Source organism: Coloeus monedula (assembly GCF_965178545.1).
Source record: "Coloeus monedula genome assembly, chromosome: 21".
Classification (NCBI taxonomy): Eukaryota; Metazoa; Chordata; class Aves; order Passeriformes; family Corvidae; genus Coloeus; species Coloeus monedula.
Window position 1 is genome coordinate 2,482,885 of NC_138801.1, and position 13,424 is coordinate 2,496,308.

General features: G+C 49.6%; 1 protein-coding gene across 1 annotated transcript; it reads right to left on the reverse strand.

The window, feature by feature from the left end:
- Positions 1–6,814: 6,814 nt before the first annotated feature.
- Positions 6,815–11,125, reverse strand: TMEM250 (transmembrane protein 250). The gene is made up of 3 exons (XM_082295049.1): positions 11,000–11,125; positions 9,553–9,723; positions 6,815–7,677 (listed from the first exon to the last, which is right to left on the reverse strand). Exon 3 carries the CDS (start codon positions 7,551–7,553, stop codon positions 7,134–7,136), a length of 420 nt encoding a protein of 139 aa, XP_082151175.1. The 5' UTR covers positions 7,554–7,677; positions 9,553–9,723; positions 11,000–11,125; the 3' UTR covers positions 6,815–7,133.
- Between the last annotated feature and the right edge of the window lie 2,299 nt (positions 11,126–13,424).

The following is a 13,424-nucleotide window of genomic DNA, read 5'->3' on the forward strand; positions in this document are numbered from 1 at the left end:
TGGAAAAGAAGGAAGTAACAGTGCCTACATTGCACAGAACTGCAAGCAAACGCCTTTCCAAGAAACTATTAAGCAGTGCTCATTTGAAGTTAAAATGGAAAAAAAAAAAAAAAAAAAAAAGAAAGAAAGAAAGAAAAAAAGAGACAAACTTGGAAGGATTTTTCTTGGCTCGGAGCTTTTTATGAAATTCAGATTTGAAGCGAAACGTGGCCGGGCAACACCGGTGGTGCAGCACAGGCAGAGTGCAGGCAGGGATGCGCTGTCTTGGGCTCTGACAGATGCGAGCCCTCCTCGGTGCCGGTCCCTTCCCTGCCTGCAGAGGGGCTGCAGGAAGGAGCGGGGACCGCAGCCCCCGGGGCACAGCCTGGCACCCCTCAGGCTCCCCTCTGCTGCTCCTGCCTTGGCACCACTGCCCGGCTGCCTCCCTGCTCCATCACCCCAGCGCTCCCCAACCCCCTCGCACCGTCTGGGGTTGGTTTTGGCCCCAGAGCCGGCGGGGCTGGCCGGGGGCCCGGGGCTGCGTGGGTCCCTGTGCCCAGGGATGCTGGCAGGGCAGCCAGCGGGACACGGCGCTGTGTGAAACGGCCCCTTTGTGCCGCACACAGCAGCAATTGTTCCTCGGGAGCTTTGCATGGACGAGGCCGCTGTCCCCCGGCAGCTTCAGACACCCTCGATGGCAGAATAAACGAACAGGCAGCGTTAAAGTAACCGCGCTGGGCTTTTCAAATATACATCGCTGTGATTTATTTTTTAAACCGTTGCTCGGTTTTCGAGGCAAGGAGATAAGACTCCTCTGGAAAAAAAAAAAGAAAAACAAAAAGGTCTTTGCCCATCTAAATTCTCCCCATTACCGAGCAAATGGTTTGCAACAACAAATTTATTCCACAGCGTCTCCTGTGCTCTTTTTTGTTTGAAAAAGCCACAAACAGATTGTGATTTTCTCTAACAGATTCACCATCTGGGAAATTTTTCATGCAACTCCTTTCCTCACTGGGAGCAAGTTACTCAGAGGGGAATTCCCAGCAGAGAGCAGACTCTGAAGGGATGGGTCGTTCATTTAATTAGCATGCATAATCTGGATGTCCTTACTCAGGCAAAACTCTCACCAGGGCCAACGGGAGATTTATTTTTTTTTTATTCAAGAACCAGCTAAGGACTTTGGTATTTGTCTCTTGGTGTTACACACAGTGCTTTCCTTGCAGGGAAAAGTTGGCTTTTGGCTGCATTAGAGGCTCTGATTTACTACAGTCTTGTGCATCCAAGGCCAGGATGTGGCCCTTGCAGGCCACAGTCTTGCAGTCACAAGGCTGAGCCCTGGCAGGAGCAGCTCCCTTTCACACACTTCCCCAGCCCAGGGAACATCCCACGTTCTTGGAGCACACTCTCACAGCCAGGGCAGTGTGGGGTGGAGGTCAGCGGGGGAAGAGGCTCTGCGGAGCCTAACACGCATCAGCACAGAGAAGTGTCCTGTTCCTACAGCCCTTGTGCAAGGGATGGGGTTCTTTTTCCCCTCAGCAGATGAATTCATCACATGGGAAGATGCAGGAAGTGCAGGGATGCTCCTTTTATCTGTTACCTTAAAGCTACTCCTGTGGAACATCAGCCTTGATTGCAGCCTCCCGAGCTCAGAGCTCGGAGCAGACCCCACCGCCCGGCCTGCTCCCACCTCAGCACAGCTCTGAGAGCTGCACAAGGAGATCTTACACTGAACAATTTTCACTGGCTCATTACTGGACAAAACTTCGCTTTGAACTGACGTTTTCTGGGCACGACGAGAGCTTTGAAGCAGGGAGACAAAATTAGTGCAGAGAGTTGGCAGGTGAAGAAATGACAGGGTGTTTTTTTTCTTTCCCCCAGCAGCAGAGCTGTCCAGGAGCTATGGAAACCTTGTTTGGCTAAATAAAAACGCAGAAAGATAACAAGGCTTCATATTTTCCAGCAACATGTTTGCTGGAACAGTGTTCTATCTGTGTGTGCTAGAGGCTCCAGAACAGCCAAAGCTGTTCCTGAAGGGAAATGTGCCGTGCTGTTTTCCACAACTGGAAGTAAAGAATTTACTTGAAAGTAAAGAATTTACTCCCTCCAGGAGGGAGGGAAATCAAGTCAGTGATGTAAGAGAACCCTGGGAAGAATTGCAGTGAGCCTTCAGGCAGGTGAGGGGCTGGTTTCTTCTCCAGTCTGCTCCCAGTGACTTTTTGAGAGTTACAACTATAAACTGGGACAAAAGTCCCAAAACTCCCTCTAGGAACTGGGCAAACAAGTTCTTCCCCAGGAGATGGCAAAGGCTCGATAACCACATATTACTGAAAGTGAAAACATATCCGTCCTTGCCCAAGTCCTTCTCTCTCTTAGAAACCTCCTTCCCCTTCAAGTTCTCCACTGTGACTCTTCAGCTCTTGGGATACCAGAAAGGAGCATCTCCTGCACACATGGGGTTTGTGGGCTGCTCTATCCACACAAATATGTCTCCAGTTTGGTCTGTAATGGTCCTGTCCATACTGGGCCTCCAAAACCTGTGCTCCATGGACTCCAACTTTGCCAGTCGCTGGAGAGCATGTCCTGTCCAGCATCTATTTTAGGGTTTCATGCTGCTGCACGTCACTGTAGTACTTTCCACACAAAAATAATAGGAATGCCAAAGTCCACCATGGCAGGAATATTCCCCTATTCCCATAGGAAGCATCACAATTGTGTCCCAAAACTACAGCTCTGCACAGCAAGCTCAGCTCCAGCAGGGAAAGGAGGAAAGACAGGACCTTCTAGGAATTAATTGCTGTGCCCCTCAGTGGGAAGTGACAGCTCCTTCTGTCTCCTCTACCCTGCATTGCCCTGTTTCAGAGAACCACAAAGTCATTAATTTTGGAAAAGACCTCCAAGATCAAGTTCAACCTTCAACCCAAACTGTGCCCCCACCCTGCCATCCCACCACCAGGACATCCCCACATCACAGCGATACCACCACGAGAAGAGGAAATCCTTCCTTTTTCTTCCCAACCCATCCACCAACATGTTAAACACCCAAGTTTAATGTAGGTGGCATGTTTCATACAGAATTTTACAGGCACCCAAAACACCAGCTGGTGCCATGTTCTGAAGAGTTAACGAGGTGAAACTCCAACACTTCAGTCTCGTTCAAACACTCCCAGGCTGAACAACAGGCCCAAGGCGGCTTCGCCACCGCACGGCTCCTCAGCCGGGATCCCCCTGTCACCCAAACACCCCAAAAGCTCTGGAGCGAGCAGGACTCCTTCTCCAGGGGGTTTGGAGTAGGTCTGCAAAGGATACACTCTCCCAGATCAGTATTTCTAATATTTTTCTTGGTTAGTCTTAAGGACATTTTTAACCCACCACGTGGAATAGAAATGTTTAAAGACCAAACATGGAAAGAAAGGAAAAATCCCAACAAACCATCTGCTCTCACTGTTCAGGATGGGATTGGCATGAAGGAATGCTGAAATGAAAATTGCAATAATTTTAGAGTTAAATCCATCTATATAGCTTTAATAGACTTAAAATATTTTGGATCCATCCTTCCCAACACTGAATTTGAAAAGAGTGAAATACTCAAAAGAACACAAACTTCCCCAACGAGGCACAGTCTGCAAGAACCTGCTCAACATGAAATATTTCTGGCAAATATCATTATAAACCACTCTTGAACAGCAGAAAGTTCAACTTCCCCTGTTTCCTTACTTGTATTCTACAATGTTTTGTGTGTCCCTTTATCAAAAATGCCAGGTTTTCAATTAAACTAAATGGGGGAAAAGACCTCAACTTATGCTTTGCATAACCTTAATACAACATTCAATCTGCCTCTTTCTCCCTCCCTCAGTTGTGGCTTGGCTCCCTTTCAACTTCTAAGAAAGTTTTAGAATCTCAATTCTGCAAGAAAGAAATACTTTGGCAAAATAATCCTAAAAGCTTTTTTAAAAAAATTAAAACCAATGAATTTACATTCTGAATCATTCCCAAGATCTTACTTATTCTGCAACCTCCTGGGGATGCTGTGAGGTTTAATTAGCTCCAGTTGGAAAACGCTTTGACGAGGAAAAGTGCCAAATGTTGCTCCACTCAGGTAGAGCTAAAATGTCTAAATTATTACATCATAAAACAAATAATTTGAAAATTAATTCCTCTTCCTTGCCAGCATGATTTCACAGGGACCTCACTTCCCCAACTGTGCTGGTAGGATCACACCACCAAGGGGTCCAAGCGCTGGTAATGACCAAAAATCAGAGATTTTTGAACGTCATGGTGCCTTTGAGGCTGCCTCAATCACCTAATTCTGGGGTGTCTGTGTGCCACAGGAGACCTGAGCTTCAGGCCATTCTGAGTGCAGGTACTTGGCCACCTTTGTAGAAGATGCTGGGGAGTCACTGAGCTAAGGCAGCTCAGCCCCAGGGTCTCTCTTGAGGAACATCTGGGCATTTGGCGAAGGTTATTTGTTGTGATTTAACAAGGACACGTCCTTCTTCCTCAGAACACAGGGCCAATGGAAGTCCGAGCGGCCAAAGCGGGTTTGTTGAAGGAAGGCACAAAAGTGAGGCTCCATCTCCCTCTCCCTGCACCAAGGACGTGACAAGGAGCCAAAGCTCCCCAGATGAGATCTGAACGCTCTGTGATAACGAGGTTATGCTCAGCATCAGTCACTTGCCCACATCTGCAGTTGGCAAGGGGTCTCAGCCTCCAGCAGTGACCTTGTGAGGCTCCAGCTCCAGGGCAGATCCCCCCACCCCGGCAGCTGCTCAGCGGGGACAGCTCAAAAAAGGCTCCCTCAGGCTGTCATATTTATGGAATAAAGCAGTTGGCTCGCAGTCAAATTACAAGTGATGAAAAAGGTTGTGAGACTCCTTGTACCCACAAGCTCCTTTGTTCCTTGACCAAATTAGCGCTGGAAGAACCACCTGCTATTCATGTGTTAATCGCATGATCGCTGCTCTGCTTTACAGGCTCACACACATCAAAGCCGGCTGTGTCACCCTGTTCCTGTGGGGGTTTTCAAAGAACACCGTGAAACCAGAGAAGTTCACGACCTGGGGACGGCCCAAACCTTTGTTTCCTTCGGATCCGGAACCAAACCACCGCAGCTTTGGCCAAGCAGTTGAGTGTGTCCATCACAGCGGGCCTGGCAGGCACGGGACCACAAATCACCCTTTCACCCAAGGAGTGCTGAAGTTCAGCCACTCCCAGGTGAAACAAGGTCCCACCACCCAAGGAGGATCCCGGCTGCTCTCCCAGGGCTGTTTGCTGGCCGGCTGTGACAGGTTTGCTGCAGGAATTCTGGAGCACAGCCACCCTGAGAGCCTCCCCCAGTCCGCAGCGCTCCGGGCTGGCAGCTGTACTGGGCAGGAAAGTACCGGGCTGGGGATTACTGGGAGCTCTCTCTGCACACAGAGCAAGCTGGAGCTCAGACCTACAGGACACTCAGGATCTGGGGTCTGGAGAACAATCCCAGAGAAGGCTCTGGGGAGATCTCTGTTGGGAGGAAAGTTCCAGACACCAGTTTGTGACAGATGCTGATGCTACATCTCTGCTGCAGAAAGAGCCTTTGGCTCTCTCGGGGCTAATCTAAAGTTCACACCACCGTGGCCATTATTTATTCAGCTCTGCTGTTCAGCTGTGTTATCTGTAACACTCCATAATGACAGAATTTCGGGGGGTGCTTTAGCTTTGGGCTCCACACAGAAGCTTCTCTATTTTCTATCCATAAGCCTCCAAACCGAAGTATGTCAGCAAAAGGCTGCACCACTCGCAAGCTGAAACGTGAAGGATCTTTCCCCGTGTGCAAACGGCACTCACAGCTTTGACCAAGGAGAAGATAAAAAACACAGTCATGTAATTCCACTCTTGCTTATTTCCCTATGATTGACCCCAAAGATTTTGTGGACAGAGGGAAAAAGTTCTCCATCATTTTTACCAACTTGTTTTCAAACATTTCTTTAAAGAATGCAGGGAAAAAGGCAATATTCCATTATAAGGCAAAACAAACAAACAAAAGCAATATAAAAATAAACTTCAGGCCAGCTTCTGGGCTCCATAAATAGAGTTACTTGACTGACTGCATAGTGACAACTTAGATCAAGACCAGTAGAACTGAGCTTAAAATTCAACTGCCTTTTTGAGCTGTTGGTAACGCTCTGCAGTGACCCCCCCCCCCCCACCCCCGCTGCAGAGGTAGAACAATTCGTGTCATTTCAGGGAACAATTATTGCCAGCTCAGACTGCACTCTGCTACCAATCTCTCCTAGGTAAGACAGTCTCACCTCATTGTACTCCGTGAGACAGAAGAATCTCTGTGAGAAAGCTGGAACTAATCAATTCAGGGAAAAGTAGAACCAAATGCCAAGATCTGAACGCTGAGGATCATTGCAATGGGTCCCCCTTAATCACTGCAAAATGAGAACATATTTGCCGTGACTGGGAATTTCAGGAGCACATGATAGCAAGCCCTGCTCCCATCCCTCCCGTGGATTTGTGCTATTAGGGAAAGACTCAATTACTCAGCACTAACTGCCTGAAAAGGACAAAGCCACTCAAAGCTATATAATCACCTTAAAGTGGATGAAACAGTAGAGTGGGGCAAATGTATGTCTTGCACAAATCTAAAAATAAAAGAGGGGAAAAAAGCCCCCAAAGCTCTACAGTCTGTTGAATTTTGGCCCCAGATTCTTATTGGGAATATGCAAAATGTAAACCTACAAGAAAGATACTTATTACAGGCCTGAGATATTAAGGAACGTTTTTAGGAAAATGGTGAAGATGGATTAAGAGTGTGGGGTGCAAAATTATCTGGCTTCTGTCCTCCAGATAAATCACGGCCTTCTTCATGCCCACAGGAGTACAGGAACACCAACGAAATAGGCTCTTATGGATTAAAAGAAACTTATATTAACCTGCACTGTGCAAAGAATAAAACACCCAATCAAGTGTTGCACTTTGATAATCAAAATGGCACCTCGACCCTCAAAGAGATACAAATTCCAGAGACAAGCATGTTAATTTATCCACAAAAATTAGCACTGAGAAATAAATTAATTTATATTAGAAAAAAAAAAAAAAAAAGAAGAGGATATTGACACATTTTAGGGGTAGAAGAAAAGTCACCTCCTGATCCCACATGCGCTTGGTTTTATTTACATATCCACAAAGACCATGAAACACCACCCCAGCCCCCCCACCAGCAGCATGGTCACATGAATCCCATAGATGAGCAGTTCATTCATGAGGCTGAAGTCCACCCGCCTCCGCCCCAGCAAGAGCAGGATGATGGAGAGTTTGTACTGGAAGCGCAGGAAGATGCGGATGCCAAGGTACTGAAGGCAAAACAAGATCGAGAGAGCCACCCAGAGGATGGAGGTAAAGAGGCTGCAGCTGAAGTACAGCAGGAAGCGGATGAATCCGTACATCCATCGCGATTTGAGATAGATGTCGAAGTTGTTGTACTTGGTGCGCACCAGGTGCGTGGTGCGCACGGGGCCGCAGGCCGAGTGCAGGCAGGTGGTGTGGGGGCCGTGGAACGAGCGCACCCGCCGGGGAATGGGGATCACCGGCATCGGGCCCCGCCCCGCGCAGCCGGCCCCAGGCCACGAGCCGCAGGGCACATATCAGATGGCAGCGGGACAGAGCCGGCAGCCTGGCACAGCTAACCCTGGGCTGGATGTCCGCGAAGGGAGACACCTGCGGGAAGGCACAGGAGGGAAGCACAGTGAGCAGAGTCTGGCTTGGTGCTGGCAAATAACTCAGACAATTGAAGGTTTCTCTAAGTAACACGCACAATAGAAAGTTTCAGTTCTCCTGAAGCTGCTGAATAGAGCAACTTATCCCGCCTGATTTCAGCATCAGCACTCACTTACTACTGCTTTCCAAACCTCAACTTCTTCCCTTAAAACATCTTTGTTTTTCCTCTTTGCTTCTTACTCCCCACACAAACGCATTCTATTTCCACGCCAGATTCCAAATAAATTCCCCGGCCAGCACCAGTTGTAGCCTGCTGTAAACTTTATCCAGTGTTAATTCAGCAAAGAGGTTTGGTCTGAAATGATCCTGGCTAATTCACAGATCTTTCCTAATCCAACAGCCACCCTGCAAGAGCCCACCCATGTGAGCAATAATATTAATGTGAGAGCAGTAATATTAATGTATGTGTTTGCATCAGGTCGTTATTTCCTTTAAAAGTAAAAATAAAAAGAGTCTCCAAGTACTTTTGCAAGTGAATTCTAGATTTGTGCTCATTTCCAAACTTGGCAAAGCTTCACCAAATAAACAAACTGAAAATAATGGAAGGTCTTGGAAGAACAATGAGGCAATCATGTTTTTCACACTCCACAGGATGTACCTCCCCTGGCTCAGGCCAGCCTTGTGCTCTTGCTGTCACTGCAAGGCAAGGCCAGGCAGCCTTTCAAAGGCATCCACCAGTTTATTTCTCCCCTTGGGACCTGCAGAGATAAGTGAAATTATCTTGATCTTCTGCAGTGTTTAGGATTTATAATCTTAACATCCTTCCACACACCCATTGTTGTTGTGTGAGTGATGAGCAGGAGCCTCTTAGCTGCTCTCTGCTTCACCCCAGGCTCCTGATGTGCCAAATTCCGGGAATTATGAAATGACAATGCACTCATCAGATAATGCTGGAAAACAACAGGGACTTCCCCAGACTCCTCGCACACCCAAGTGTTCAGATCCAGGCAGATCTTTCCTTTGTTGAACCAAAAATCTGGCTATTCTTAAAAGTAAAACAAATTCTTTCGTTTCCTTACTAACAGAACTAACCACAGACCAAATTATAAAGCTGCAGGAAACTGTATTTGTGATACCTAAATCCTTCTCTGATAGAACATGCATCAGTGGGGAAGTCTCTGCCCTGCTTCCTGCCTCAAATTCCATGGAAATGGAAATTGCAGTTCTGATCTCTCCTGCTCAGCTCCAGCTTCCAATTCCTTTTTGCTGTTACAGAAATGCGAGGCAGTATTGGTTCTACATGCATCAGGGACTACCAAAAAAGGAGTAGGGGCTAAATGATGATTTAGGGAATTTAGGAAACCAAGGGTTCTCCGCTTCTCCTCAATTACCACAGGCACCCTCATAATTTTAGGTGCCTCTTGCCCTGTTTCCTGTCTGTAGCCAGGAAATGCCAAGCAGCTCAGAAATGTGGCTTTTGCAAGGCACAGAAATTGCTCAGACACTGAACCAACGCTGCCTAAAACCAACCCAGTTCTGTGCCTGGAGCATGTGACCTGACACACTTCCCACATGATGGGTATGAACTGCTCAGCGTTTGCTCTCAGAGATATTTTTGGAGGACTAAAGCAGACAGGTCAAAAATCACATGCTCTGGATGCAGAGCATTCAATTCCTGACGATGCAGCCTCTCCTTGCAACTTCCTTCAGCAGGACACAAAGTTTTCCAGCATCCTCTTGCACAGTTACTGTGCCCACCACGGGAACAAACACCCTTTGGTGGGTTCCTGCTCTTTGGATGAACTCAAATATCAACACTGGAAAAGGCACGAGCAGGGGGACATTGGGAGGACAAAATAAACTCTGAATTATTACATTTTAGGGGTGCTGCCATCCACTCAGCAGGTCGGGGCTCCGCTGCCCTTCTGGGATGCCACTGAATTCTTGGAACAAAAGAGTGAAGTTTTCCTGTGACACCTTCTAGGAAGAGTGACAGAAACTGCTGAGGTGCTTCAGAAACTCACAATTCTCTGCACAGGAGTTGATCTAAAAGGCAAAATGACAGAATAATTTTCAATTTGCTCATTTTGTGCATTAAAATGTTCACAGTTACTAGGCCCCGCCTCAAGCATGAATTTTTAAGCCCATAAAGACTCTAAAAAGAATCCAACACTTAGCAATAAATGGATTCCAGCTTACTGATCCATGCTGGGAGGAATCAGTGAGCTGGTAGTCAATGCCAGGACAGAAAATCACAATGAGCTCCTGCTGGTCACCTCTCCTGTCACAAACTGTTCTGGGGCACGTGAAACACGATGCAGGGAGCACAGACCTTCCAAACTGAATATGGAATAGCAGATCCTCCCCTGTGAGGGTGGGGAGGCCCTGGCACAGGGTGCCCAGAGAAGCTGTGGCTGCCCCTGGATCCCTGGCAGTGCCCAAGGCCAGGCTGGACAGGGCTTGGAGCAGCCTGGGACAGGGGAAGGTGTCCCTGCCAGGGCAGGGGGTGGAATGGGATGAGCTGTAAGGTCCCTTCCAACTCAAACCCCTCCGTGATTCTGTGATTATCCCCCAGTCTGTATTTTGCACGTGACGCCCATAAACAGCTTTGGACACCCATTCCATAATTTTGGGGGCCAACTCGGCCTTTTCTGGCCATCACCCCACAGCTCAGAGGATTCCAGCTCAAGGCACCTCCGTGTCCTCCACGCCGCTGTCACCCCCGGCACCTCATTCGTGGTGGCCTCACCGGGACGTTAAAAACGTGAATAACTCTTCGATTTGGCGAGCTTTCACCGCCTCTCCTTTGAAAAGGGAGCGTGCGGTGAGAAAGGCACGGGAACGCCGCGCTGCCTCTCCGCATCCATCGGACATTCCAGGCAGGACCTGCCCAGCCTCGGGGCACTCCCCGTTCCGGGAGGAGCGGGGGCAGCTCCGAGCCGCCCGGACTGACGGGACCCCCCGGCGGGACCCGAGTGCTCCAGGAGGAGCCGCACAAGGTTAGGGACAATGACAAATAAAGGTTAGAGCCGAGGGATGAGCGCCGGCAGCGCCGGAAGGAGGGGAAACGCCAACTCCTCCTACATCCCACCGATCCCGAACGGAACCGCGGCCTCTCGGGGAAGGAGCTGCGGGAGGGAGCTCGGCCTGGCCTTCCCCGGGAGCTCCGCACGGCCGCGGCTCACCCCGGGGACAGGGACCCCCCGGGCCCCGGCGGGCAGTGACCGAGCGCTGCCGCACCGCCGGGCCCCGGGGCGGAGCTCCCGCCGCCGCAGGGCGAGGCCCGGGCTCCGCCGCCCGCCGGGCCGTGCCTCGCACTCACCGTGGTGCCCATGGCCGCGCCGGGCCCGGGCGGAGCGAGGCCCGGGCCGCCGGGCGCCCGCTCTGCGCATGTGCGGGGGTGGCTCCGGTTCCTCCGGTTCCGGCGGCGGCGGCGGGCGGGGAGCGGCGGCGGCGGCGCGCGGTGATGGCGTCATCGCGCCGCGCCGCCCCCCGGCCGGAAGCGGCGGGGACGCGTTGCCCGGGCAACGGGGGGCGAGGGGCGGCCGGGCCCGGTCACACCGGGGGGGTCACACCGGGGCTGAGGGTCACTCCGGGGGGGTCACACCGGGGGGGTCACACCGGGGCTGAGGGTGCCGGAGGAGGCGGCCGTGTCCAGCGTAACCGGAGCGGCAGCCAAAGGTTGTCCAGAGAATCCCAAAAAGACCCAAAATGTTCCTAAAAAACAAACAGGTGGAGAAAAATTCAAAACGACCTAAAGGGAAGAAAAACAAATAATTTCCTCCCTGCTGTTTTCCCTTAGATTTAATTAGGATTTCTTCTCCACAGTGGAAAGAATACACAACTTCGGCATTGGCTCCCTGCCCCACTTGCTGTCTGGGCAGTGCCACGGTGGAAAAACATTAAATAATAATAACTCGGGCCATCTGTCACCTCTGAGAGCTGCTGCTGTGCACAGCCAAACCTCTCCCGGCTTCCCGGTGCCTCCCGGAGCTCCTGCCTTCCCTTTCCCCTGCCCTGCAGAGCAGCTTGATCCTGAAACACAAGAGGAAATTCTGGATAAGGCAACACCAGGGGAGTTCTCCTGGGAAGTTGGCGTCTCCACATCCCCACACGCCTCCTGGTGGGAGGGAGAAGGGGATGTGCGGAGCTGATAAATTTCCCCAGTAGCATGGAACTGGGAATATCTGCTTGGTGACTTGGATAAGCAGGAGAGCCACATTCCATTTATTCCCCTCTGCCATTCTTTGGGACTCGAGCCATAACCCAGAGATGGGAATTTCAGCCCTAGCAACAGAAGTATGAAGGCACTTTGTCTTTGCAGCTTTGCCGTGGGGAATCACGGGGATGTTGCTGAGTGCAAGTGCGGCAAAGGGGGCCCCGGCGTCCTGCAAGAATCCCTTGGGTGGGAAGGGTCTTTGCTACCCTCCAGGAAACCCCAGGGAGCTCCACTGAGTGACCCCACAACCCAAACATGTGTGTGCACCAGTGCCAAGGCTGACTCTTTTAGTTTCTTAGGTCAGGGTGACCTTCATCTCAAGGCCAGGTTGGCCTGGTCTAGTGGAAGGTGTCCCTGCCCCTGGCAGGCGGTGGAACGAGTTGAGTTTTGAGGTCCCTTCCAACCCAAAGCATTCCATAATTCTGTGACAAAAAGCAGGACAGCCCCATTCAATTTTCTGCCTGGCACATTTTGACCTCTCTGCTGCTGAAATGCACGTGGGGCTCCATAAACAATAAACTGCCCTGGGGTCAGGCATGAATCGAAGCTTTGACATTCAAAGAGATCAGATCCTGAAGGAGGGCTCCGAGTGGAGCCCGCAGGGACCCCGCCCACAGCCCTCGGGGCTGTATTTCTTCCCTGTGCTAATTTTACTAAAGACACAACTCATATTCCTGTTGATTGAACAGTTTTGTGTTGACAGCGTTGAAGATTTGTGATGAAACTCATCATCAGCCCCGAGAGCGGGCTATTAGTCCCCGTCAGCGCGGCCGGCGAGGGCTCAGATACTTTATGGCCCGCTCTGAAGACAAACATACACATTTATATGTCACTTGTTGCAATATAAATGCTAACTTGTACTTCTTTCAAAACTTTTAATGAATTGGACACATTTCGCAAGATTTATAGCGAGAAGCGAATGGCTCAAAATATTGCTTCAAACATATTTGTCACTTTGGCAACAGAACAAAAAAAATCTGGAAGATATTGCCTTTAGAAATAAATCATAAATATAAGCATCTTAAAAGAGTTTATTTTGGTCATTAATAGTTGATGCTCCCTCCCCCACCCAGCGCAGGATTTAAAGTTAAATTATGCAAAATCAAAAACAAACCTTATAATACTTAATCAAACATGCATAAAACTGTCAGGGCCAAATAAATTCTCTCAATTAACTTGCTTCAGATTGTGATTGCATTTACTAATTTAATCAACACTAGAATAATTTGGAGACTGGGTAATGATGAATTGCTGTGGTGCTGCACGTGAAGGGCCGCTAAGGTGGTGTGCTGAGACAGGAATGCAAGAAATGCCTTCGAGGTTGAGGGCAAAAAACTCACAGCTGAGTCGTCACAATCCTTTTATAATGGAAACATCTTTTTCTTCCCATTTGGAGGGGAATTTTTGCCAGCAAATTCCCCGTCATGGACAGACCTTGTCTGGATGAATGGCTCCAGTGTTAGCTCATGGAGTCAATCTCATGCCAGCCCGAGATGAGCGAAGGAGTCAAACCTGCAGAGACATTCCC